Below are 25,179 nucleotides of genomic sequence, written 5' to 3'. Positions count from 1 at the left end.
GGTTCTAGTTTCTGCTCTCTTGGAGCAGTTGGCTTCAATTGCTGTTGGGGAGGCGGAACAAGAGATAAAGTTGGTCGTGGGTGTTGACCAAGAAGTCCGGAAGCTCGTAGACAATCTCCAAATGATCCAGGCGGTGCTCGAAGATGCTGAGGAAAGACAAATGACCGAAGCAGCTGTGAAGCTTTGGTTAGGAAAGCTCAAAGACACATTCTACCTGATGGACGACGTGTTGGATGAGTGGAACACTGAATTGATCAAAGCAAGGATCCAGGAAGAGGAGAAAGAAGAAGAGATTGCTGAAAGCTCTCATTCTCGGAAGAAGACGAAGGTAAGCTTCTCTATGATCCCTTCCCCTTCATCATGGCTCCGTCCAGTTCATAAACTTAGTATGCGTTACAGCTTTGCTCACGAAATAAAAGACCTGAGTGGAAAGTTAGATGAGCTTTTTAAAGAGAGAGTCGGTTTCGGGTTTGAGTTGAATAGGGGTACTAAAGTAGTTGAGCGACCAACAACTACCTCCCTTGTTGATGTGTCTAAAATTTGCGGTCGTGGTAAGGAAAGGGAGGAGCTAGTGAGCAACCTCTTGGGCAAGGATAGCCAAGAAGAAAAGAGCCCCCATGTCATCTCCTTAATAGGCATGGGAGGTATGGGAAAAACGACTCTTGCCCAACTAGCTTACAATAATGATGATGTGCAGGCCCATTTTGAAATGCGAATATGGGTATGTGTTTCTGATCCTTTTGATCAGATTAGGGTTGCCAAGGCAATTGTTGAATCGATTGTAGGTCAATCCCCTAACATTACCGAATTGCAAAATCTAGTAAATAGAATTTGTTATTTGATAAGAGGAAAGAAGTTTTTTCTTGTCTTAGATGATGTGTGGTCTGAAAAACCCAATGATTGGGAGCCATTCGAACTTGCACTCAGACGTGGGGCTCAAGGTAGTAGAATTTTGATCACCACACGTAAGGAGGGAGTTGCAAAGATGGTAAATAGTGCTTATACCATGAATTTGGAGGTACTGTCTAACGAAGACAGCTGGTTGATATGCAGTCAAATGGCATCTGTTGACAAAGACGATGAGCAACTAGGAAAACTTGGTCGAGAACTAGCAAATAAGTGTAAGGGCTTGCCACTAGCTGCAAAGATTCTAGGGAGTGTCATGGGCAGCCAAAGAAGTAGGCAAAAATGGAAGACTATTTTGGACAGTAATTTATGGGAATTAGATGAAGTTAAAAATGGCATTTTTTTAGGACCATTATTATTTAGTTATAATGAGTTGCCATCAGCAATAAAACAATGCTTCTTGTATTGTGCTAACTTTCCAAAGGATTATCGCTTTTCTAGAAATGAGTTGGTCTACCAATGGATGGCACATGGATATTTGGGCTCAGAATCTAATATGGAGGATATGGGAGAAAAGTACTTTGAAAAATTAGTTATGCACTCCTTCTTCCAAGATTTTGAGAAAGACGACAATGATGATGATAAGATAATAAGATGCAAAATGCATGATATGGTGCATGACTTCGCTCTATTAATGACAAAAAATGAATGCTTCACAATTGATGTTGACAAAGTGTTGGGGATAGATTGGAAAAGTGCTCGCCATTTGACATTAGAATTGAATGAGGAAACACAATTTCCAATATCTATCTATAATGTAAAAAATCTACGGACTCTTTTTCTACGATCTCTTCCTTATTTTGGAAGAATGGTCTTCTCATCTGATTTATTCCAGCATTTGACATGCCTCCGGTCATTGAATTTGAAAGGACCTTCCTTTGAGAAAGTTCCAAATGAAGTGGAAAAATTAAAACATTTAAGATTGCTCAATTTATCAAATTGTTTTAAAATTACAGAATTACCTGAAACGTTGTGTAATTTATGTAATTTACAAACTTTGGATATTAGTGATTGTGGTGAAATTAGGAAATTACCCCAAGGAATGAGTAAATTAATTAAATTAAGACATCTTCTTATTGATGGGTGTGATGGATTGACCGAACCCTTTCCAAAAGGGATTGGAAGATTGAGTTCTCTCAAAACATTAGAGAAATTCAAAATAGGGGGTATAAACCATATTGGGGAATGTAAACTTGGAGAGTTGAAGAATCTAGTCCACCTTAAAGGGTCTCTTGAGATAGGAGGCCTGGAAAACGTAACAGATGTACAAGAGGCTGAAAATGCACAACTAAAAAATAAGATACACCTCCGTAAGTTGAGATTACGGTTTGGTGTGCTAGATAAGAATAGAAGAGGGGAGAATGATGAATTAGTTCTTAATGCGTTGGAGCCACAGCCAGACTTGGAGAGTTTATCGATTCATTACTACAGGGGTACAGGGTATCCTAATTGGGTGATGTCTTTGACCATTTTGAAAAAGCTTGAGCTTGAGTCGTGGGATAAGTTAGAGCAATTGCCTCCTCTGGGGAAGTTGCGTTTCCTCGAATCATTAGATATAAGGCATTCGAATAGTATGAAAAAGGTGGGTGTTGAATTTTTGGGAATAGAATCCAATGGGAAGAAGGATGAGGAGAAGGGATCAACATCATCACTTATCTTATTCCCGAATTTGAAATCTCTCTATTTTTGGGGAATGGAGGAGTGGGAAGAATGGGATGGGATGGGAGAAAGTGGTGTTTCAGAATCAGTTTTAATTATGCCACGTCTTCAGGTTTTGAAAATTCAATATTGCCCAGAGCTAAAGTCACTGCCCAACTACCTTGAGAAAACTTCGTTAAAGGATTTGAGTGTCAATTGTCGAATTTCCAATTGGATGACGTTTGCAACATTATCCGGATTGAAAACACTTAGTCTCTGTCTGAATAACGACGTAGAGCATTTGCCCCCATTGGGGAAGCTGCTGTTGGTCGAACCATTAGATATATAAGGTGGTGCCGGTAGAGTGAAAAAGGTGGGCGTTGAATTTTTGGGAATAGAAGAAGAATCCAACAACAACAACAACGAGAAGGGATGGACATCATCATCTTCTTCTTCTTCGCTTGTCTTATTCCCTAATTTAAAGTCTCTCACATTTGTGGATATGAAAGAGTGGGAAGAATGGGATGGGATTGGAGGAACAATGAGAGAAGAAGAAGCACAAGAAAGTGGTGTTACTATCACTATTATGCCACGTCTTCAGTCTTTGACAATTAATGATTGCCCCAAGCTGAAGTCGCTGCCAGACTTCCTTCCTACAATTCCATTGAAGACACTGACGATCGATTTTAGTCCAATTCTCAGGGAATGTTGCAAAGCAGAGATAGGAGATCAATGGCCCAAGATTTCTCACATACCCAACATCTGGATTAAACCTCGGTACGATTGGGGGCGCTGCAAGCCCCACTGTTAAGGTAACTTCTTTCACCTTGTTCTTCAATATGTTATCTTGTTTTGTGATTATCAGAAAAATAAAATTTTATCTTATTTTATTGTATTTTTATTTTATATGTCTTTTCTTCTTCATACCAATGACAAGAAGACTCTACTTTTTTTAAGTGTTTTCTCTGTGGTAAAATCGAACGGGAAGCATGTTTTGTGCTGGAGAAAATTTGTGCCTATGGATGCATGTTTGGAAACTTATTTTTCATTTTAAAATTGCAGTAAGGCTTGCATTTTGTATCGCATACTGACAAATGAAAGGTCAGCAAGGTATGTGATAATTTGCAACTTATGCAATCTTCTATCTATTAAATTTCTAGAATAAATATTTAGCATGAGGATTTAGCTCATAATTGTTAGCTTTAACGTCGCAGGTTCAAGAGTTTGAATCCGGAGGAGTGCATGTGGTTTTCTTGTCCTTTGGATTGAAGTGTTTCATGCAAATAAAGAGGGAGAGAGTGGAATGTTAGCACTGGGATCAGAGGGAATAAGTAGATAAAAGTCTGTTGTTTGTTTGTCTGTTTATGCCATCCATAGTTGGCTAATTTTGGAATGACAAAGTAAAAGGTGAAGAGTAGAAAAGTGGACCAGTCCAGAAATTCCCCAAATTCTGGAATCAAGGCCGTTCAACTTTTGGTTTAATATGGGCACTTAGATTATAGTTCTCCTACAGGTAACTTCTTGTGTTTTTTTTAGCCCCTTTTTGCTATTGTTGCATTTGCTTCTTTGTACATTTTTAACAACTATAATGTCCAACCTATCAAGGGTTTAGGTATGTTTCACTCTCAGTTAGTCCAGACATAATGCAAAAGTGTTACATGCTCCTGGGGCCTCATTCAATCTGATTTGATTTGGTGATACATGTAATTTTTTAATGGATATCATTGAGTATATTATTTTAAAAGTTTAAAAATCCTATCACATAGCACAGGGTTTTTTTTTTGGGTAAAAATCTCTATTATCAATTCAAAGATAATTAGATAATTTGCATCTTAAGATGAAAGAGAATGGCTCTTTAGGCTCCCAAATAATTTTGCTGATGATCAAGTTTTATAGATACAGGGTAGATGCTTGCATGTTATCAAGTTTTATATCAACATCGTATGTTTTGTTTCTTGTCTCAGAGGCTGAAGTGATTCTTTACATTGAAGAGTGCGAAGTATAAGAGGTGACCACCGGTCAAGAATAAAAAATTACAAATACCTTGGCTTTGTTAGTTGGATAGAAATAGTTGGATACTCTTTTTTGGAGCAACATTCGTGGAATGGTGGAAGTGAATAACATTTTCTTAATAGTCTATTACAACTTCTTTGCTGCCTCAATCTTATCCTCACTCAACAAGTTTCCTCTATGGTTATGGTTTATTTCCTTCATGATAGAGGCAATTACAGAAACACTACACATAGATGTACTCTCTCTCTCTCTCTCTCTCTCTCTCTTTGCTTTTGGCTGAGGCAAATTATAATTTCTTGCCTCTATTCTTTCACTTGTCATTATGCCTTTTCAACTTTCTAATAAAATCAAGAACTGTTTAATCATGCTTCATATACTTCCCCCCCCCCCCCCCTTTTTTTTTTCTGAGTTTGTATTTTTCCCAACTATTACATTTTTTTTTTCAAATGGGTTGTGGTCTTATGTCAGTTCTTTCTCCTAAGCAATTAACCTTTACCTTAAAGATTGAGTAGTTTCAAAGCAGAGAATTTAGTTTTGTAAAAAGACAGTTGGCAGTCATTTTTCCTGATTACAAATTTTGTGAGGAGAAGTACAATAAGAAAGGATATGTGTCCAAAATCCATTGCTTAGATATGACTAATAAAAAAAGAAAAGAAAAATCCGTTGCTAGATATGATTTTTAGTTTTTATCTTTATTTTCATTTTTTAAGGGGTAGTAATTCTAGAAGTTTCACTAGAATTCACGTTTGGTACCACAAAATAACCTCAGTTGCAAAGCTTGACAAAATTTTCTCAGCTCATGCTTTGTGTTTCATTCTCTCATTCCGTCATCTTGTTCTATTGTGCAGGGTGAACTCCAAACTATGTGTCATTTGGGAAAGCACATCTTGCACAAGAGGGAATGGTTATGCAAAAGATTTTGCACCATGATTGGAACATCTCGAGGGGTCAGTTGCATCTCCAAAGCTGTCTGCAGAATTCAGGAGCAGAGCATGTTGCATAATGTTTGACATTAAACTTTAAAACTTGAATTTACATAGTTGTCTTTGCCTTGGGAAACAGCTCCAACTTATATGTTTAGTAATTGTTAACTCTTGCATCTTAGCAGTTGTACTTTCGTGGAGTAGATGGGACTTGGAAAGAACTTCTGTGATATTAATATGAGGTAATGCAATTTGATTCAACAAAAATATTGGTTTGTTGTACTGTGGAGGTGAAATTGGATTATTTTAGGATCCCTGATTTTGTTAGGACTGGGTTGTGTAATATTAAGAGCCTTTTAGCTCAACATCTCATGGTGTTTTCAATGGAGACATCCAGGTTGTAACTATATATATATGAATTTTTGGAATAGAAGAAGAATCCAACAACAACAAGAAGAAGAAGATAGACGACGAGAAGGGATCGACATCATCATCATCTTCTTCTTCGCTTGTCTTATTCCCTAATTTAAAGTCTCTCACATTTGAGAGTTTGAGAGAGTGGGAAGAATGGGATGGGATTGGAGGAACAATGAGAGAAGAAGAAGCACAAGAAAGTGGTGTTACTATCACTATTATGCCACGTCTTCAGTCTTTGAAAATATATTATTGCCCCAAGCTGAAGTCGCTGCCAGACTTCCTTCCTACAATTCCATTGAAGAAACTGATGATCAGTTTTAGTCCAATTCTCAGTGAATGTTGCAAAGCAGAGATAGGAGATCAATGGCCCAAGATTTCTCACATATCCAACATCAGCATTCATTGAAGAACTGTGCGAATAGATGGTCGTCCAATGCAAACTTGAATCTCAGTTCGATTGGGGCTCTGCAAGTCGCATCCATTCAGATAATGTAACTTCTTTCACTTTGTCTTCTTCGTTTTTTACTTTCTTTCTTATTATATCAATTATATATTCTATTTTTCTAGGAAAAGAAAATTAAATTAACAACATTCATTGATAAATTCATCAGATTTGTGATTAAATAGTTCAATTTCATTTGCCCACTAATACTATTCACAAAATTACAAAAATGTGTTGGAGATTTTACTACTGTGTCTTAATTATTTTCATAATCCCTTGTTCTTCATTATGTTGTCTTGTTTTATGATTATCAAAAAAAAAAAAAAGTTACCTTTGTTTATTGTATTTTTATTTTATATGGTTTTTCTTCTTCATTACCAATGACAAGAAGACTCTTCTTTGTTGAAGTGTTTTCTCTGTGGTAAAATCCTCATGCTTTATTTTCTAGGCCTTATTAAACCAGAAATCAAACGACAAGCATATTTTGTGCTGGAGAAAATTTGCGCGTATGGATGCATGTTTGTAAAACACCCACAAAAGAAAGGCTTGCAGTTTGTATCACATACTGACAAATGAAAGGTCAGCAAGGTATGTGATATTTTGCAACTTATGCAATCTTCTATCAATTAAATTTCTAGAATAAATATTTAGCATGAGGATTTAGCTCATAATCATCAGCTTTAACATTGCAGGTTAAAGAGTTTGAATCCTGAGGAGTGCATGTGGTTTTCTTGTCCTTTAGATTGAAGTGTTTCGTGCAAATAAAGAGGGAGAGAGTGGGATGTTAGCACTGGGATAAGAGGGAATAACTAGATAGAAGTTTGTTGTTTGTTTGTCTGTTAATGCCATCCATGGTTGGATAATTTTGGAATGACAATGTAAAAGGCGAAGAGTAGTAGACTGGACCAGTTCAAAAATTCCCCAAATTCTGGAATCAAGGCCATTCAACTTTTTGTTTAATATGGGCACTTTGATTATAGGTCTCCTACAGGTAACTTCTTGTTTTTTTTCAGCCCCTTTTTGCTATTGTTGCATTTGCTTCTTTGTACATTTTTAACAACTATAATGTCCAACCTATCAAGGGTCTAGGTATGTTTCACTCTCATTTAGTCCAGACATAATGCAAAAGTGTTACATGCTCCTCGGGCCTCATTTAATCTGATTTGATTTGGTGATACATGTACTTTTTAATGGATGTCATTGAGTATATTATTTTAAAAGTTTTAAAATCCTAGCACATAGCACAGGTCTTTTTTTTGGGTAAAAATCTCTATTATCAATTCAAAGATAATTAGATAATTTGCATCTTTTATCTATATTTTAATTTTAAGATGAAAGAGAATGGCTCTTTAGGCTCCCAAATAATTTTGCTGATGATCAAGTTTTATAGATACAGGGTAGATGCTTGCATGTTATCAAGTTTTATATCAATATCGTATGTTTTGTTTCTTGTCTCAGAGGCTGAAGTGATTCTTTACATAGAAGAGTGCGATGTATAAGAGGTGACCACTGGTCAAGAAGAAAAAATTACAAATACCTTGGCTTTGTTAGTTGGATGGAAAGAGTTGGATACTCTTTTTTGGAGCAACATTCGTGGAACGGTGGAAGTGAATAACATTTTCTTAATAGTCTATTACAACTTCTTTGCTGCCTCAATCTTATCCTCACTCAACAAGTTTCCTCTATGGTTATGGTTTATTTCCTTCATGAGATAGGTAATTATAGAAACACTACACATAGATGTACTCTCTCTCTCTCTCTCTCTCTCTCTCTCTCTCGGCTGAGGCAAATTATAATTTCTTGCCTCTATTCTTTCACTTGTCATTATATCTTTTATCACACATTCATACATGGGGGCTTTCAACTTTCTAATAAAATCAAGAACTGTTTAATCATGCTTCATAACCCCCCCCCCCCTCTTTTTTTTCTAAGTTTGTATTTTTCCCAACTGTTACATTTTTTTTTTTTCAAATGGGTTGTGGTCTTATGTCAATTCTTTCTCCTAAGCAATTAACCTTTACTTTAAATATTGAGTAGTTTCAAAGCAGAGAATTTAGTTTTGTAAAAAGACAGTTGGCCGTCATTTTTTCTGATTACAAATTTTGTGAGGAAAAGTGCAATAAGAAAGGATATGTGTCCAAAATCCATTGCTAGATATGCTTTTTAGTTTTTATCTTTTATTTTCATTTTTTGAGGGGTAGTAATTCTAGAAGTTTCACTAGAATTCACGTTTGGTACCACAAAATAATCTCAGTTGCAAAGCTTGACAAAATTTTCTCAGCTCATGCTTTGTGTTTCATTCTACCATTCCGTCATTTTGTTTTATTGTGCAGGGTGAACTCCAAACTATGTGTCATTTGGGAAAGCACATCTTGCACAAGAGGGAATGGTCATGCGAAAGATTTTGGCACCATGATTGGAACATCTTGAGGGGTTAGTTGCATCTCCAAAGCTGTCTGCAGAATTCAGGAGCAGAGCATGTTGCAAAATGTTTAACATTAAACTTTAAGATTTGAATTTACATAGTAGTCTTTGCCTTGGTAAACAGCTCCAATTTATATGATTAGTAATTGTTAACTCTTGCATCTTAGCAGTTGTACTTTCGTGGAGTAGATGGGACTTGGAAACAACTTCTGTGATATTAATATGAGGTAATGCAATTTGATTCAACACAAATATTGGTTTGTTGTACTGTGGAGGTGAAATTGGATTATTTTAGGATCCCTGATTTTGTTAGGACTGGGTTGTGCAATATTAAGAGCCTTTAAGCTCAACATCTTATAGTGCTTCCAATGAAGACATCCAGGTTGTAACTATATATATATATATATATATATATAGTAATACTAAGAAGCTTTTGCAAAATGATAAGTAAAAATTTGAAACTTGTGTAAAAGAGCACTCTTCTTTGCAGGAAACTAGAAGGTGTGCTCTCAAAGTTGTTATGGATGGACTTCCTAAAACCATTGATAAAGACATATTGGAAGTCTGGGATGCTTTGAATAATTTGTGGTGGGTTTTAGATCACATCGACCTTATCTCCTAATGAAATCATATGTTTTAATCTCATATAATCAAAATCTGGTTGCCACTCATAATTCAGGCCACAGAAAAAGGTCCTTGCTGTTTACATACCATAAACGAGGCTTATTAAGCCTGTGTTTGAAGTTCTATACATAGAGAATGGTGTTGTGCACTACAGGTAGGCTTTGTACACATCTTTTTACTAGAAGTTCCTAGTTTTTGAATGTTCCGAAGTGATAATGATCTAAAAGATTGGCTTTTTCCAAATGCTTCATTGTAGTCTTAGCATTGTCTGATTTCTTCCTCTTATCAGCCTTACTTTGAAGGTCTGTATTTTGTTTCTTTAGTAAAGTAGATAAATTTTCCCATATGAGGACCAACTAGATTCTTGAATGGACAGTGTTTTCTACTAGATTCTTATGACTTTTTGGTCTTTACTGCCTCAATCCCATCATGTCTTTCACTCCTGGAGTTTCCTCATTAATTTTGGTTTATTTCCTTCATGATATAGATGATTACAGAATGCTGAAGATAAATGTACTTTGTAACTACTCCCTCTCCCTCCATTTCTGGTTGAGGCAAAGTGTGATTTCTCTTCCCTCTTTCTCTTTTCACCTCTTTTTGGAGCCATAGCTCTCTTGTTTGATCACACATTTATTTACTAGGTACTTCCAGCTTTTCAAACAATCAAAATAGTTAAAAATGCTCCATAAATTTTCCTTTATTTCTTGTATGAGTTAGTTGATTGATTTAGTTTCTAAGCATAAAATTAAGACTGTTGAAAAGCCAATTGGACATCAATATTTTGTATTATAAAATTTAAATAATAAAGGGGGCAATGAGGAAAGATAAAGAGACCAAAACAATACGTAGTTTCTTAGACACCATTTTGGTGGCTATGATTTTAGAATTTGCACTTGAATGCACAGTTAGTACCACAATGGCAACAACAAAAACAAGAACAATTCAAAGGCTTAGAATGCACAATTATAAGTACAAAATAATTTATGTGAATGCACAATTATAAGTACAAAATAATTTATGTGGCAATCTTTAAAAATGATTTTTTTTTTTTGATAAGTAAGAAAGATGTTTATTAAAAAAACTGCTTTATGCAAAGTAGCACAAAGCAAAAGAAAGATTACAAAAAAGGAAAGAAAAGCAGAAACATAAAGGAAAAACTAATTACAAAGAAAAAGAGAGCTAAGGAACAACAAGAGAGAATCACTAGATGTTATTATTTTTCTTTTATTTATAATTCATTTTGTCTTATTTATTATGCAAGGTGAACTTGAAACAATGTTCCTCATGGAAGAAAATCTTGTGCAAGAGGGAAACGTCATGCAAAAGGTTAAATTTTTTTTGTAGCACCATAATCTGGACATCACATGGCTTAGTGACACCTCCAAAGTAGTTTAACCATTCAGGCCCAGGGAATATACTAAATATATATTGTTTGCCATAGATAGCTTTATAATTTCATTTTCATAGTTGTCATTAACTTGGCAACTCCAGTTTATATGTTCAGTGGTTATTGATCTATGCATTCCAACCAGTTGCACTTGCTTGGAGTAAATGGAACTTGAAGAGGGACTCTATGATCTATGTGGTAATGAATTCGGGTTAGCGCAAATATTGGCTTTCTTGTTGCAGAGGTAAAATTGGATTCATTTTATGATCCCTTATTCTGAGAGGCATGGGCTATGCAATGGAACATTACTAAGTTGCTGTGAAAATGATAATTTACAAATGTGTAACTTGCATAAAAGAGTATCCTTCTCTGTAGGAAACTAGAAGGCGTGCATTCAAAAATATTGTGGCTGGAGCCCCATAAAACGTTGATAGTGGAACTCTGGTAATCATACGCTTTGTTTAACCTGTGCATTGTGAGTCTGATCTTATCTCCTGATGCATATAATTTAATCTCAAAATTGTCTCAAGTTGGTTATTAATCCTGATTCAGGTTACAAAGTCTTTTGGTTCTGACACTCACATGGATGAGGCCTAACATGCTGTATTGATGCCCATGTTTGAAGTTGTAAGCATTCAGAAGGATTTGCACACTGCAGTGGTGAGCTTTACCTTTATCTTATAACTAGAAGTTCCTAGTTCATGATTGTTTATATTGATGGTCCAAAAGATTGGCTTCCAGTCTTGTGCTTTGTAGCCTTAACATACTCTGATTTCTCTCATTTGATAGACTTACCTTGATAATTTGATTTTTGTTCCCTTGAATTCAGCATATTTTGAGAAAGGGACTCGATGGGGCATTTTGTCATATAAATTTGCAAGCAATGTTATCCTGTGTATTTGTGGCTAGAGAATTCAAGGTAGTGAGGGATATATTGAAAGCTTTTTTCATTGATCAATGTCGTTTTTGTAATCCTTTTACAATACACTAAATTTAAATTTTTTAATTTGCTCTTACAGTCTGAGTGTCCACAAATTTTACAATTAGCCACTTATTTGCATATACGTGAAATTAAAGGCCATAAAGTGCAGGCTGTGGTATTGTGTAACTCATTCAACATATAGGTAACTATTTATCCTTATTCTTCTTTATCATCTTGCCTTTTTCATATTATCTAAGAACTTAAACAATAAAATTTGTAATTATAATTTCCATTTTTCTTATTATAACCAACACATTGCTCAATATTATTATACTATGTTATTGTAGGGGATTAAGAGGACTAGTTGCTACCTTATTTTCCAATGCTCAACTCCAGCCAGATTAAAACTCTTCCTTTTCTGCCATTGGGAATGGCATAATTTTCTGAATCTTGCACGTTTTGTATACTTACACCAAATACTTGTGATTTTCTTTTGGTGTTAAATCCACTAAAATTTTCATAGCAACGATGGTCTTACATCCAATGTTGGGAAAATTTATCATGATGTTCAATATGGTTTAAAAAACAGTTAATTGTGAAAGCACCTGATTGATTGTTCAATGGAGTTTACAAGTGCTTAAACGTTGGAATTATTCTCATATTCTTTACACTTAATAAAATTTGGAGTGGTGAATTTCATCAAAATTCACTTCTGGTTCACACTTTCACAAGAATGATTTTATAGTCAGTTAATCCACCAATACCATAACCTACAAATCAAAGGGTGATTAAGAGGATTTACCATTATTGTGAATTAATAAAATGATCTTGGTATTAAAGCTAAGGTTTCCATGGAGTTGTCTAAATGCGCCTTAGTTTGGATATTTTCGTTTATTGGCTTTGCTTATGAGTATTTTTAACAATTTTTTCCCGTTATTACATCTTTGGCTGTGCAGTCTTAAACATTTGATGAAGCACATTTTAAATTGGTGGGAATTAATAAGCAACGATGTACCTCAGAAAGCCATTTCTTACATTCTGGTACAAGTACAGTTGATTGATAAAGCTCTACACAGTCAAATGACAGATCTCCAAAGGGCAAAATGGAAAATCTCTATGCTTGATTTGTAGACACAACAGTGTTGGTTGATGAAGCTCCATTAACATATCATAGGCGCATCAATGTAGCATGTCATGGAGTTCAAGAAACAATATTGTGAAGCAGTGGCACACAGCACACCAAGGAATTTATGACCAGTGAACTCAGTTTTTCAATTTCGAGCCTAGAATTTGCATCCAACATTTACATGTAATTCCAGATTTTTGAACCTTTTGTGTGCTGTGACTTGTGTATAGCCATGAAGCTTTCGGGAGTATGCATTTTTTTTTCCCATCATCCTCCTTTGACATGCATGTGATGCTACTAATGGAAATTTTTTTGTAAACTTGCTTTCATCTGGATTGTTGATGGTGTCCAATATGGTTCTGGTTTTACTGCGGTGAACTATTTAATGTTCAGTCCCTACTGCTATGATTGGAAATCAAGTAGGAGATCAAATTAAATTAGCTTTGGTATTTGGTGGGCGATCAATTCCAAGTAAAACTGGAACATCACTAACCTTAGATTCTATCAGCTACAATGTATGTTTTAGATGCCATCAACTACAATGCATGTTTTAGATGCCATCAACTACAATGCATGTTTTAGGTGCCTCACTGTGTTAAGGTTAAGTTTGATTTGTTCTTTCTTTTTGTCCCCTTATCTTTTCTCTTTAGCTGTTCATGATGCAGACAACTGGTCTGCATTGCTCCAATTTCCAAGATACCGTGCACCACGTATATGGTTAAATTTAAGTTTTCATCAACGAAAGTAGTGGTCAGCTATGACTTTATTTTCTTCTTTATTTCTTATTAAAATAATAAATAATTTTTTGCTGAGAAAAAAATAAATATATTATATTATACTACATAACATTATAATGTATATAAAAAACTAATATTATTAAACTATAATACATCATATAATATAGAAAAATAATAGTATAGCGTTATTTTTTGGCTAAGCAAATAATTGATCGTTATTTAAAAAATAAAATAAAATGTAATTGAATATTTGATTAGATTTTTTCATATATATTAAGATTTGAATAATTATTTGTCAACTTTCTAACAAATCTTTAATCTATTAGTATTTTTTTATGAATTAATGATTTTTTATCTTAATAATTATATTTAATGAGTTATATAATTTAATTTAAAAACTAGATTTATGGAAAGTTAAAAACTATTAATTCTTTTTTTAAGAAGAAAAACTATTAACTCATTGTTCTAAAGAAAAGAAGAGAATAATCTAAAAGCAATATACCTTTAGGTTATAATATTGAAACTTCAACCTCTAAATGAGCTTTTCCAAATCTCCAAGGATTGAACTCAAAAAAATTATTTTGAATCGATAAATGGTGAGTGTACTTCAACTTGTGTATTAAATATATTTACAATATTGTTTTAGACTATTGTACATAATAGGGATGTACTTAAAATATGTACTGAAAAAAAAAAAAAAAATCTCATTTTTATCTAGCTCTTAAAAGTCAAATTCCTAACTCCGCCATCGATCACATCAACATTTGGTATTGGAGAAAATATCATACGATACCGTCAAATATATACAATTACCCCTCAAATTTGTGAGACCTATATGCTGTCCCACATATCATATATGCTGTTGTTCTCGGAAATAATCCTTGCTAGTATTTACAATCTGGACTACATTATACTCTAGAGATAGAGAGAGAGAGAGAGAGAGAGCGAGAGAGACAGAGAGAGACAGAGAGAGAGAGAGAGGTTTTATTCATTCCAAGAAATGAACAGTATGATCATAACAAAAAGTTTCTTGTTCACCATGTAGCAATTGACACGGCAAGCCTTGAGATATGCCGGCGCCCCACGAGCTCCTCGAAGCACTTCGAGCAAGAACATGCCAATTATGATGCCTCCTTTGAAGCTACACAACGAAGACAAATACAAGGACAGAGTTGGCACTCTCTTGTTGGTTGCAACCCTCGTGGCTACTGTAACCTTTGCAACGGCTTTCACCGTGCCCGGTGGTTACAACGGCTCTGGAGGTGTGGCAACTTTTCTAGAAAAGAAGATGTTCCAATTGTTCGTAATTTGCAACACCATAGCTATGTATAGTGCCATTGCTGTTGTTGTCACTCTCATCTGGGCACAACTCGGTGATCTTAACTTGGTTATTGCTGCCTTTAAGTTCGCTGTGCCAATTTTTGGGTTAGCTCTAACAATGGTCTCCGTAGCATTCATGGTAGGCAATTATCTAGTATTAAGAAACCTCAACTGGCTTGCCTATCTAGTTTTAATCATTGGCTCATTCGTCCACCTTACTCTCTTGACACTATTTTCTCCACTTTGTTTTCCCAGTTCCTTACACCATCGTTTTCTTCGCTACATCCTTTACTAACCATTTTGCCTTTTGATAAAAGTTACTAGGAGTGACACTGATGATAGGAAAGAAGAATAATCTCCTTTACGTATGTTATATGTAGTTTGCCAATGTGTATGCCTTTGGCAATGCATTCCAAAAAGGGGGGAGTTGGTGTTTTATGGGCTTGAAGATTTTAGGGGTAGAACTTCTATGTTGTTGTTGTTGTCTTTTTTTTTTCTTTTTTCTTTTTTTTTTTTTTTTTTTTTTTTTTTTTTTTTTTTTGGTCTAGTCTTGATACGCTATGCTTTCATTTGTTTTGAGCTGTGTTGTAACTCTATATTTGGTATCAGACTTATTATGTTATGTTCACTTGCTTTACTGCTTAAATGATTCTATCTTTATATTATTGCATTGTGATACAATTATCATCTCCAATCACCCTTTGAAATTTCATGGTTGCCTTTGCTTCTTGCCTAGTATGATTGCACAAATTTATTATCCCACCTGCATCCATATTAAGGCACATAGCAAACAAAAGCAAACATACAAACACATAATCTTCCATGTAGTTGTTTAATTTCCCTAAACAAATGCCAAGTTAATGTTAGAGTCTCAAATTCAATTAGTAAACACTATGATATACACCTATTCCAAAATTAAACACACCACCAATTCTACCAATACATGTAACTCTGCATAACTCATGTTTGTGTCCATAACTCACAACTTTCCTGGCCCTAAAACCCATCCCAACAATTTTTTTAAAAACAATCACCACCCAAAAAAAATTTCTATTATTAACAAAATTTTTCCATAATTTCTATCTAAAAGAAGCTTCCACCATTACCATGTACTAGTGTGTAATCCTGTGCATATACACGGATACATTTAAAAATAATCACAATTACATATATATAATTTAGAATCTAATTACATCTAGGCTCTTCTGTTTTTGTATTCAATAATTTACTTGCCACAAAAATTAAAATATTAGATAAAACACATGCGCGAAATTGAATTCCAATTAAAATTCAATTTAGAATCTAATTGAATTTAGACTTTTTAATTTTTGCACCTAGTAATTCATTTGGAACACAAATTTAAAAATTAGATGAGATACGTGCCACAAAATTAGACTCCGATTTAGAATTTAATTGGATTTTCTCTTAGTTTTAGCTATATATATATATATATATATGACTTGTAAACTTGAATTGTTTTTAGTTATATAAAAAAAAGCTCATATATATAAAATCATTCAAAAATTATATTTTTTATGGTTTACTTATATTGGACTCCTCAATTTTTTCACTAAATTAATTCATTTGACACAAAAATTAAAAAAATTAGATTAGATGGGACACATGGCACAAAATTAAACTCTAATTAAAATCCAATTTTTACATTGAATTAACTCACTTGGTACACAAATTTAAAAACTTAGATTAGATGGGACACATAGCGTAAAATTATACTCTAATTTAATTCAAATTTGAAATCTAATTGAATTTTCTCTCAGTTTTATCTATTATTATATATATAGATTTCCAAATAAGTTCTAACGCAACTTGTAGGCTTACTAATCAACAATTAGCTTGAAAGTATTGGAAATAACAAAATCTGCCTATATTATTGAATTCTTTCAACCTAGCAACTATGATAACACATAAATAATAAGAAATCCTACCTAATTATGCTGCTATTTGAGGGAGTACAAATAGTCATAGATCTTGTGTGACTTCCATGGAGAACTTCTTTAGCATTCTTCAAAATGCTCTTCCAAATTCTTAGATGTGTCTATAACATGAACGTTACTCTAAATAGGTGAGTGAACAAAGCATCATAAACAATATTATTATGAGTAAGACTTGTCATTTTTCTTACATTAGAACAAAATGTGACACATCAAAGAAGTTTTGAGGCTTTGAACAAAGTTAAGCATTTACGCACCTTCCTTTCATTAGAATTGTACAAAGTAGATTTGGACTTATACATAACAAAGAAGGTACCACATGATCTATTGCTAATACTAAGATCCTTACGTGTGCTCTCTCTTTGTCATTATGCTAATTTGACAGAGTTACCTAAGTCAATTGGAGATTTTAAATATCTACGCCATCTAGATGTCTTTTGCACTAAAATTGAGAGGTTCACTACAAAAAAAAGGTCCTCTGGCCGCGTTTTTAAAACGCGGCTATATGTCAAAAAAACGTGGCTATAGTCTATAGCCGCGTTTTTTTAGGCCGCGCTTTCTAATGTGACCTAAAACCTGTGACTATAGGACTAATGGTCCTATGGCCGCACTTTTTAACCGCGACCCAAGCCTAGGTCCTATAGCCCGGTTTAAAACGCGGCCTAAAGGTCTGGTCTTAAGCCGCGTTTTAAACACGGCCTAAGGTTGTGGTCTTGGGCCGCGTTTTAAATGCGGCCCAAGGTTTAACCTTAGGCCATGTTTAAAATGCGACCTAAGACCAGACCCTTAGGCTGCGTTTAAAAAGTGCGGCCATAGCTCCCTTGGTGACGGCCTCTTAGACATCTTTTAGCCGCATTTAAAACGAGGCTATAGGTGATAGCCGCATTTTTAAAATGTGGCTACAGGACATATTTTTAGCCGCGTTTTTAAACGCGGCTATAGACCTTTTTTTTTTTTTTTTTTCCTAGCCTAGATGGCTTAAGGACCTCCACACCTGAGTTTAAGTTATGTGGAAAATCTATTATACTAGTACAATCACCACAAACCAGGTCCTCATTATACAGTTTTAATCTTGCATTAATCTCACATTTACTAAAAAAACTCTGAAAGTACATACATAGTAATATCTCTTGCAAAGATAAAATGCAAGAGAGGAGGGCAATTAACTCACAATGCACTTAATTTAGATAAAATTTGTGGTGAGGACTATAAAATTTGACGTACCAAGTTTCTTAATTCAAGTTTCTTGATTAGTATCTAATCCATCCTACATGGCAGATGTTAGGCATATATTTTGCTACAACATAGTCTACAAATGCATAATTAAGATTTTGGACAATTCTCTCTACCTACTAATAGAGAAAGAGGGATCTAAGGAGCTTCCTAGACCTAATCTCTGATGATTTCATGTCATGAAAATGCCATGAGAGCATGGAGAAACATATTATCAAGACCCACTGGCAAATGGACCCCAATTTGTAAATCATGTTTGTCATTATTTTTCCATTCAAACGTTATGATTAAACAAGTAGCATTTACGAGAGCATTGTAAAGAAGACGGTCATGCTAGATTTGTAGACACTTTATACTAAAAGTAGTCCACTAGATATGTGTCCCTAGAAAACAGAGGTTGAAAAATTATTTCAAGACATTTCAAGCATGTAATAAATGGTATTCATATCCAGTATTTTTCACTCTTTTATGGTGCAAACATCATATCTACTCAAACCCATAACAATTTAAGATTTACGAAATGGATAGTTAAAAAGAGGACAATTAAATGGCCCAAAAGAAAATTGAACTTAATCACTCATTTGATCCTTCAAGCAGCAACACCCTTAAGCTCTCCCTAACCCTTCCCCATTAATTCCCCCATGTGATACAATTTACAATTAAAAGAAAAGAAAGAAATTGTGCTATTCCATCAATATATCTTATTACTTATCAAAAAAAAAATAAAGAAACTAAATTTTGGATTTCATGGAAAAGGAAATTGGACTACTACCTTCGACATTGCCGTATCTGCTCACAATGGGGATCAAGTGTGTCCTGTATGAGTAGAAATATTATGTGATGTTAGTGACATGGGGATCAAGTGTGTCTTGTATGAGTTACTTGATTATATGGTTTTAACTAAACAAATAGAAGTTGAACCAATGTATCTTATTAAATGATTGGTCATATATAAAGAATAGAATGTACATTCAATTGATCATGTATATCGTGTGCCAAGTGCCAACCTGTAGATGCATTCAATGCATTAACAGGTCGTAAGAAAACTAAATAATTGATTTATTAGTCCAAGTAAAATTTCTATTCAGAAAAAAAAAAATCCATGATATTATTTCATTATCCATGATAAATTGAGCCATCTCAATTCAATGCTCTTTTGTAAAAAAAAAAAATGTAATGCCACAAAACCCCATCTACTAAACATGATTACTGAGTCATAGCAGTAATACAAAAGCTCCAAATTTCAAGAATTGGAGAATTGGAAAACACTAGTACATTTAGTAGTCTACATAACATCAAACCGCAAACTTAGCCAAACATAGGTGAAGACAACCGGACCAAGGTATCCAACCTGAACTCTAATTGCAAAAAAAAATTGTACTAAAAAAATTATCCACTGAACTTTGTCTAATAACTTTCCAGCATTTCAGTTCAATCGCACAAAAAAAAAAAAAAAAAAGTAAAAATAGGAGCAGCAATAACAGATTGTATAGCAACAGTGTAATAATTATTATAGTATAATAGTAGCCCATAAATTGAATGCTAGTGGTACCCCTCAGCAGCAAGTGATCATATATATCCTAGCAACCTCCTATGGCAATAAATCTGAGTTGTTAATCTAAAAAACATGTAAGAACAACATAAATGAGCTAAAAGCCCAATAAATACTAGTAATTCATACACTACCATCAGGTTCAGGTATAACAAAATGTCACAGGTTTCAAATGAAGCAAGAGGCAAAATAGAATAACAATAGTTGATGAGTAATAAATGTGATTAGTATCATATAAACAATATAATAAGTAATTTTCTTAATTACTTTTTTTGTATATTAGTTGATATATTAGTTTATAAAACTTATGTAGTTAAACTTGTAATATTTCAAGCATCACTCTATTTGCTAACCAGTTAACGCACATCATTATTTTTCTTCACTATAACTATGTAATGATGAGATCCCACTAGCTATAAACTCATGTGTAATTTTGCATTAGTTGCTCAAAAGATGTAAAGGCTAAAAGTTGATGGCACCCTCATCAAAATAGTCCCCACTAGCTAATGTTTAAACGTGTTCTATGGCCGCATGTTTAAAACGCGGCTTTAGTCTATGCTAGAGCCGCATTTTAAAAATGCAGCCACAGTTAAGGAAAAAAAAAAAATTTTTGCCAAAAAATAAAATACGGAGGTCCTTAGGCCGCGTTTTTAGCTCAAAAAAACACGGCCTAAGAACCTGTCTATGGCCCCGTTTTTATGAAACGCGGCTTTAGTCTATCTTGGGCCGCGTTTTTTATAGCCACGGCTTAAAAAACGCGGCCCAAGGCCCCCGCGTTTTGTAGTGGTTGTCCAACTCTATATGCAAGTTGTGTAATTTACTGACATTGAATCTATAGGATGTAAATTTCTCGTTATGTTTCCAACACATGCAAAAGCTTATTAATTTGGGTCATCTTGATATTATTGGAACCAGTATAAAAAGGATGCCAATACAAATAATCAGATTAAAATGTCTTCGGACTTTGACTAAATTTGTTGTCAACAAGAATATTGGATTCCAAATTGGAGAGTTAGGGAAGCTTCCAAATCTCAGAGGAGTCATTTTGATAGCAAAGCTTCAAGTGTGATAAACCCAACAGATGCTTTGTATGCAAAGTTGAAGGCTAAGAGACAGCTTAAGGACCTACACTTTGGATTCTTAAATGTTTAAAGCTCAGAATGGGCGGATTTGATAACTTAAGAGTCTCTGCCAAACCAAATGCTGTCTGGCAACAATTGTCTCTTGATCTTAAAAGTGGTAGTCCACCCACTACACTAAAAAAGCTTAGTATCTTGAATTGTAGGGAATTACAGTTTCCGACGTACCCATGCTACTCTTCCCTTGAGTCATTGTACATATCCTATAGCTGTAATACCCTCAAGTCATTTCCTTTACACATCTTCCCAAAGCTTCGTGTTCTTCGAATCGAGACTTGTGGCAAAATGGAGTCCCTTTCAGTTTTGGAGGGACATCACCTAATTGATCTGATGTCCTTGAAAATTGAGGATTGTCCTAATTTTGAAGCATTTCCAGCCCCCAATCTCATACGGTTAGTAGTCAATAAATGCCAGCGTCTTAATTCCACGCCTACAAACATGCACAGGCTTCTCCCATCTCTTCAACATTTGGAAATCAGAAATTGTCCACAACTTAAGTCTTTTCCAAAAGGTGGTCTGCCATCCAATCTAGTTCTTTTCAGAATTGATGTTTCGGAAAAACTCTTTGCCACTAAGATGGACTTGGGATTGAAAAGATTGCACTCTTTTACCACATTTTGATATTATCCAATCTTGCTAGTGATTTCTGGGCTGTGAAGTCCTTTCCTAGTGATTTCCGGGCTGTGGAGTCCTTTCCGGTGGAGAATTTGCTACCCACAAGTCTTACCACTCTTTTCCTTGACGGATTTCAAAATTTGAGATCATTGGACAACAAGGGACTTCAACACCTTACCTCTCTTCAACAATTGTGGATCGTAAACTGTCCCGAGCTGAAGCACATGCCAAAAGTGGGGTTGCCTGTCTCTATTTATTACCTACGGATCTCTTTCAGTAAACAATGCAAAGAGAAGAAGGGTAAAGAGTGGCGCAAAATTGCTCAAATTCTCCAGACAGCTCAAGAGGCTCAGCATGTCGCAGCTCCTTCTGTCCATTTTGTCCTCACCAGTATGAGCAGCCCAACTCCCGTTTTTACCATCAAGATTATTAAACTTACAAGACAATGGTCCAGAGTCACAGGAAGGGAAAGCTGGCAGCTGGCCCAAGATTGCTCAGGTGCTTAAGGCCAATTTGACGTTCTCTCATGTCAAGACCAGCAAGTACTAATACATTTTCTCAAACCAAGGGTGCTCTGTGGTTGTCAGGTTTGTTCAATTGATTTATGTTTCTTGGTATAAAGTATAGACTTTGGGACCTCCAATCATGGACTATTTTTAAATCTTTGTGAACTCTTCTATAGGTGTACACATGTTTGAGGTTTCTAAAAAATGTATATAAATCAATGTTGAGGGAGTCATTATATGAGCAAAAATGTCTAGACAAAGACAGAACTGTGAATTCCACTCTCAACTCAACAATTACATTTAAGGTCCCTTTTCTACCCGATTTGCTTACTCTCATTTGATTTTTCTGTTTCTCTTCTTTTAACTGTTTCTTTTGCGAGGTGTAGAAAAACATATCTAAAGAAAATGTTAACACTGAAAAAAGTACACATTTTTAGTTCTTTGTATACTCACTTGTTCTCAGCAATTTCACAAGTAGATAAATTAGCACAAGTAAAGAACTCCTCAGGCATTTTTTTTTGTGTGTGTGTGGGGGGGGGGGGGGGGGGGGTGGGTTGTTGTTGAGGGCGTTCTTCTTCTAAGTCACTCCAGTATTAGATTCTCGTGATTGCTGCAGAATTTCCTAAAGTCCGTCTTTTTTTCTTTTTTAAGTAAATTCTAGCTGGCAAGTTCTTTGGTTTTGACACTTCAGTTGAGGAGGCTCAACAAGATATCAATGCAGCCCATGTTGAATCGGAAAGCATTGAAAATGGTATTGGAGTTGTTAAGTTGATTGGCCACTACAGTGGTAAACTTTATTCTTTTAATAGCTAATGAAATTTGTTAGTTTGATCTGAAATTGTGCTTAATTTTCTAGTGAAATGAGCTTTCATTGAAAAGAGAGATAAAGATTTTCCTTTGTAATGAACATTGAACTTTTATTATTTTTCGTTGATTCATGATAGATCATGGGGATGGGCTTCATAGTTTTGGAGTGGTTTCTTTGTCCCCCCTCCCCCCAAAAAAAAAAAAAATCCAGTATTTTAAACTCATTTCTTACTCGCTATGCGCTATATTTAATTTTCTACTGTTTCTTTGATTTACTATTAATTGATAAGACAAATCTTAGCATCTGAGTAAACATTAAGGGGTTTTTTTTTTTTTTTTGGGGGGTAGGCTGTTCTCTTGCATTTACTCTTCTGAAGCAAAGTTTCTTGCATTAGCTTCAGCTAATTCTTGTAGCCGAGATATTTTCAAGCCGCACTCCTAGCAATGTATGCTACTCTTGCTAGCCGAGATGTGGACTGTTGTTTGATTCCTGAGTCACTCCCTTTATCTTGAAGGACCTGGTGGCCTATTTGAATTCATTGAGAAAAGACTGAAAGAAATGGTTATAGTAATGCAGGACAAGGGCTTCTTTCTGAAAGCATGGGCACCAACAACCAGTAGGATGCTTCTGAAAATAAGTTACTCCAAGATGTGGGTGTAGGGATATCTAAAAACATTAAGGTATGGATTAGTGTTAATTTTTTTCCCCATGCCTTGCAATTGTGAGCATATGAGCTTTGATTTAGTAATGAAACAACTTGAAGTGTCTTATTTGTGTAGTGACTTCTAACTTAAGGCTTTGCTAATTTCCTTCAATTGTCTTTTGGACATGATGCCAAAGAGAGACTTGTGAAGTAAATTCAACTGATTAAGGTGCCCCTTTTCAGTTTGACAAATAGTTAAGCTATTGGCACTACAACATGGTGAATTGGGTGTTACTTCCATTGATTTGATTATAAGAAATAATGTGGGGGTTTATACTTTCTTTTTTTCCTTTTCAGAGAAATGCTGTTAATTTCCAGTAACTAGATTGCAAATATAGATAGTTCTTCCATATTAATCGTAGGTTTTTGTTGCTAGGATCACTTCACGAAATGGAAGAAGATGGCTATAAATCTTAAATATATAGGTTTGTTGATTGAAATAACGTCTTCATATATATATATATATATATATATATATTTTGTTTCTTCTTGGATCTGTCCTTCAATCTGAAAGGGAAATAATAAGACTTTGTTTGCTTGTATATCCCACATAAATGATCAGTACTACACCCTCCTTGCACACAGTGCCATTCATGGTGCAATGGCAGGGTATATAGGCTTGACAGTTGGCCCTGTTAATGAACACATGCTTACCTACCATTCCATGTAAGTTTCTATGTTTGGAAAGAAATTTCGTATCTTCCTTTCATCATATTTAGCTGTCTCTGTGGTCTATATGTATGTGTAGCCCTACTGCATGGATGCAATTTTGAAATTATCATGTTGATTGAACCAATTTATTAATTGACCTGTAATAAAATATCAGGCTAAATTTTCTCCTCTTTAAATATAACTTGAGGGAACTTGTACGAACTTATCAAAAAGAAGATTAAAAAAATATCAGTGGATTTAAGTGGGAGATGTGCTCTTTCAACTGAAGCTGGATGTATATCAGTTTAATTACTAGCAAGTAGCAACTACAGCTGAAACTCTTTGTTTTCTTTAAACTCGCGGACAAACTTTACTTGCAGCAGGTGATTGAGACACAGACAAGGTTGTGATAACTGAGAGGATGTGGGCAAAGGCTAATACTATCTTCAACAAATCAGCCAATCTGATAAGACTACATACCAAATCAAGACGAGAGGAAGAACTACAGATCTTGTTACCATTAGTAAATGGGAACAACCATTTAGAAGCCACGATGGATAAGCAGAGTGACTAGCAGCACAATCCAATTTGAGCAGCTGCTGATTTGAAAGTTGTCTTTGTCATTGATTGATGGTATCCCTTTTCTCTTTATTTTTGCTGCATGGAAAGTGTTACCGATTGAACCCTATACCCAGTTGTGATTCATGTGGTTTTAGCGTGAAATTTCCATATACCACAGATGAGGCTAAGTGTGCTAGTTAACACAATACTTTCAAAAGAACCACTGTATATAATTCTGAACAATGGTTTTGGCATTATTATCCGAAGAATATATAAGAAACTTCTGAGCATTTTATAGGCAATAAAAACATTATATTTGTACATAAAATTATACATTACGCGTCTGCAGGACACTTCTCCAATCTAATATAGACCATTTAGCTAGTTTTAATAATTTCTTAAATCAAGCTAGGTCGCCCCATTGCCTCACATTGACACTGCCAAATAATACCATGTTTAAATCCCACTTCCAACCAAAACTTAAAACCAAAATCATGATAAGAGAACAAAGGCTAGGTTCACTCAAATCAATGTAATCAAAAGAAGAAAGTGGATTCTGCGAAGCACTAATAGCATGAGA

General features: G+C 34.8%; 2 protein-coding genes and 1 pseudogene across 2 annotated transcripts; all 3 read left to right on the top strand.

Annotated features, from left to right (window-relative positions):
* The first annotated feature begins 334 nt into the window (after positions 1–334).
* LOC115989555 (putative disease resistance protein RGA3) lies at positions 335–13,086 on the top strand. Its single transcript, XM_031113316.1, has 17 exons — positions 335–2,965; positions 5,941–6,388; positions 6,788–6,927; positions 7,032–7,330; positions 7,798–8,054; positions 8,673–8,829; positions 8,934–8,990; positions 9,254–9,351; positions 9,443–9,541; positions 9,875–9,946; positions 10,649–10,713; positions 10,920–11,018; positions 11,150–11,218; positions 11,327–11,434; positions 11,604–11,693; positions 11,794–11,898; positions 12,653–13,086. Exon 1 carries the CDS (start codon positions 341–343, stop codon positions 2,891–2,893), a length of 2,553 nt encoding a protein of 850 aa, XP_030969176.1. The 5' UTR covers positions 335–340; the 3' UTR covers positions 2,894–2,965; positions 5,941–6,388; positions 6,788–6,927; positions 7,032–7,330; positions 7,798–8,054; positions 8,673–8,829; positions 8,934–8,990; positions 9,254–9,351; positions 9,443–9,541; positions 9,875–9,946; positions 10,649–10,713; positions 10,920–11,018; positions 11,150–11,218; positions 11,327–11,434; positions 11,604–11,693; positions 11,794–11,898; positions 12,653–13,086.
* A 1,469-nt stretch (positions 13,087–14,555) lies between these two features.
* LOC115989559 (protein ACCELERATED CELL DEATH 6-like) lies at positions 14,556–15,281 on the top strand. Its single transcript, XM_031113319.1, has one exon. It carries the CDS (start codon positions 14,674–14,676, stop codon positions 15,172–15,174), a length of 501 nt encoding a protein of 166 aa, XP_030969179.1. The 5' UTR covers positions 14,556–14,673; the 3' UTR covers positions 15,175–15,281.
* Positions 15,282–21,746: 6,465 nt separating this feature from the next.
* Positions 21,747–24,805, top strand: LOC115989558 (annotated as a pseudogene).
* Positions 24,806–25,179: the final 374 nt, after the last annotated feature.

The sequence above is a fragment of the Quercus lobata genome, chromosome 5 (genome assembly GCF_001633185.2).
Source record: "Quercus lobata isolate SW786 chromosome 5, ValleyOak3.0 Primary Assembly, whole genome shotgun sequence".
Lineage (NCBI taxonomy): Eukaryota > Viridiplantae > Streptophyta > Magnoliopsida > Fagales > Fagaceae > Quercus > Quercus lobata.
The sequence above is the reverse complement of the archived record's forward strand: the minus strand, read 5'-3'. Positions and strand labels throughout refer to the sequence as shown.

Bases quoted from the DNA above. Each gene is read 5' to 3' on its own strand.
- LOC115989555 (XM_031113316.1), top strand. From the start codon at position 341: ATGATCCCTTCCCCTTCATCATGGCTCCGTCCAGTTCATAAACTTAGT.
- LOC115989559 (XM_031113319.1), top strand. From the start codon at position 14,674: ATGCCAATTATGATGCCTCCTTTGAAGCTACACAACGAAGACAAATAC.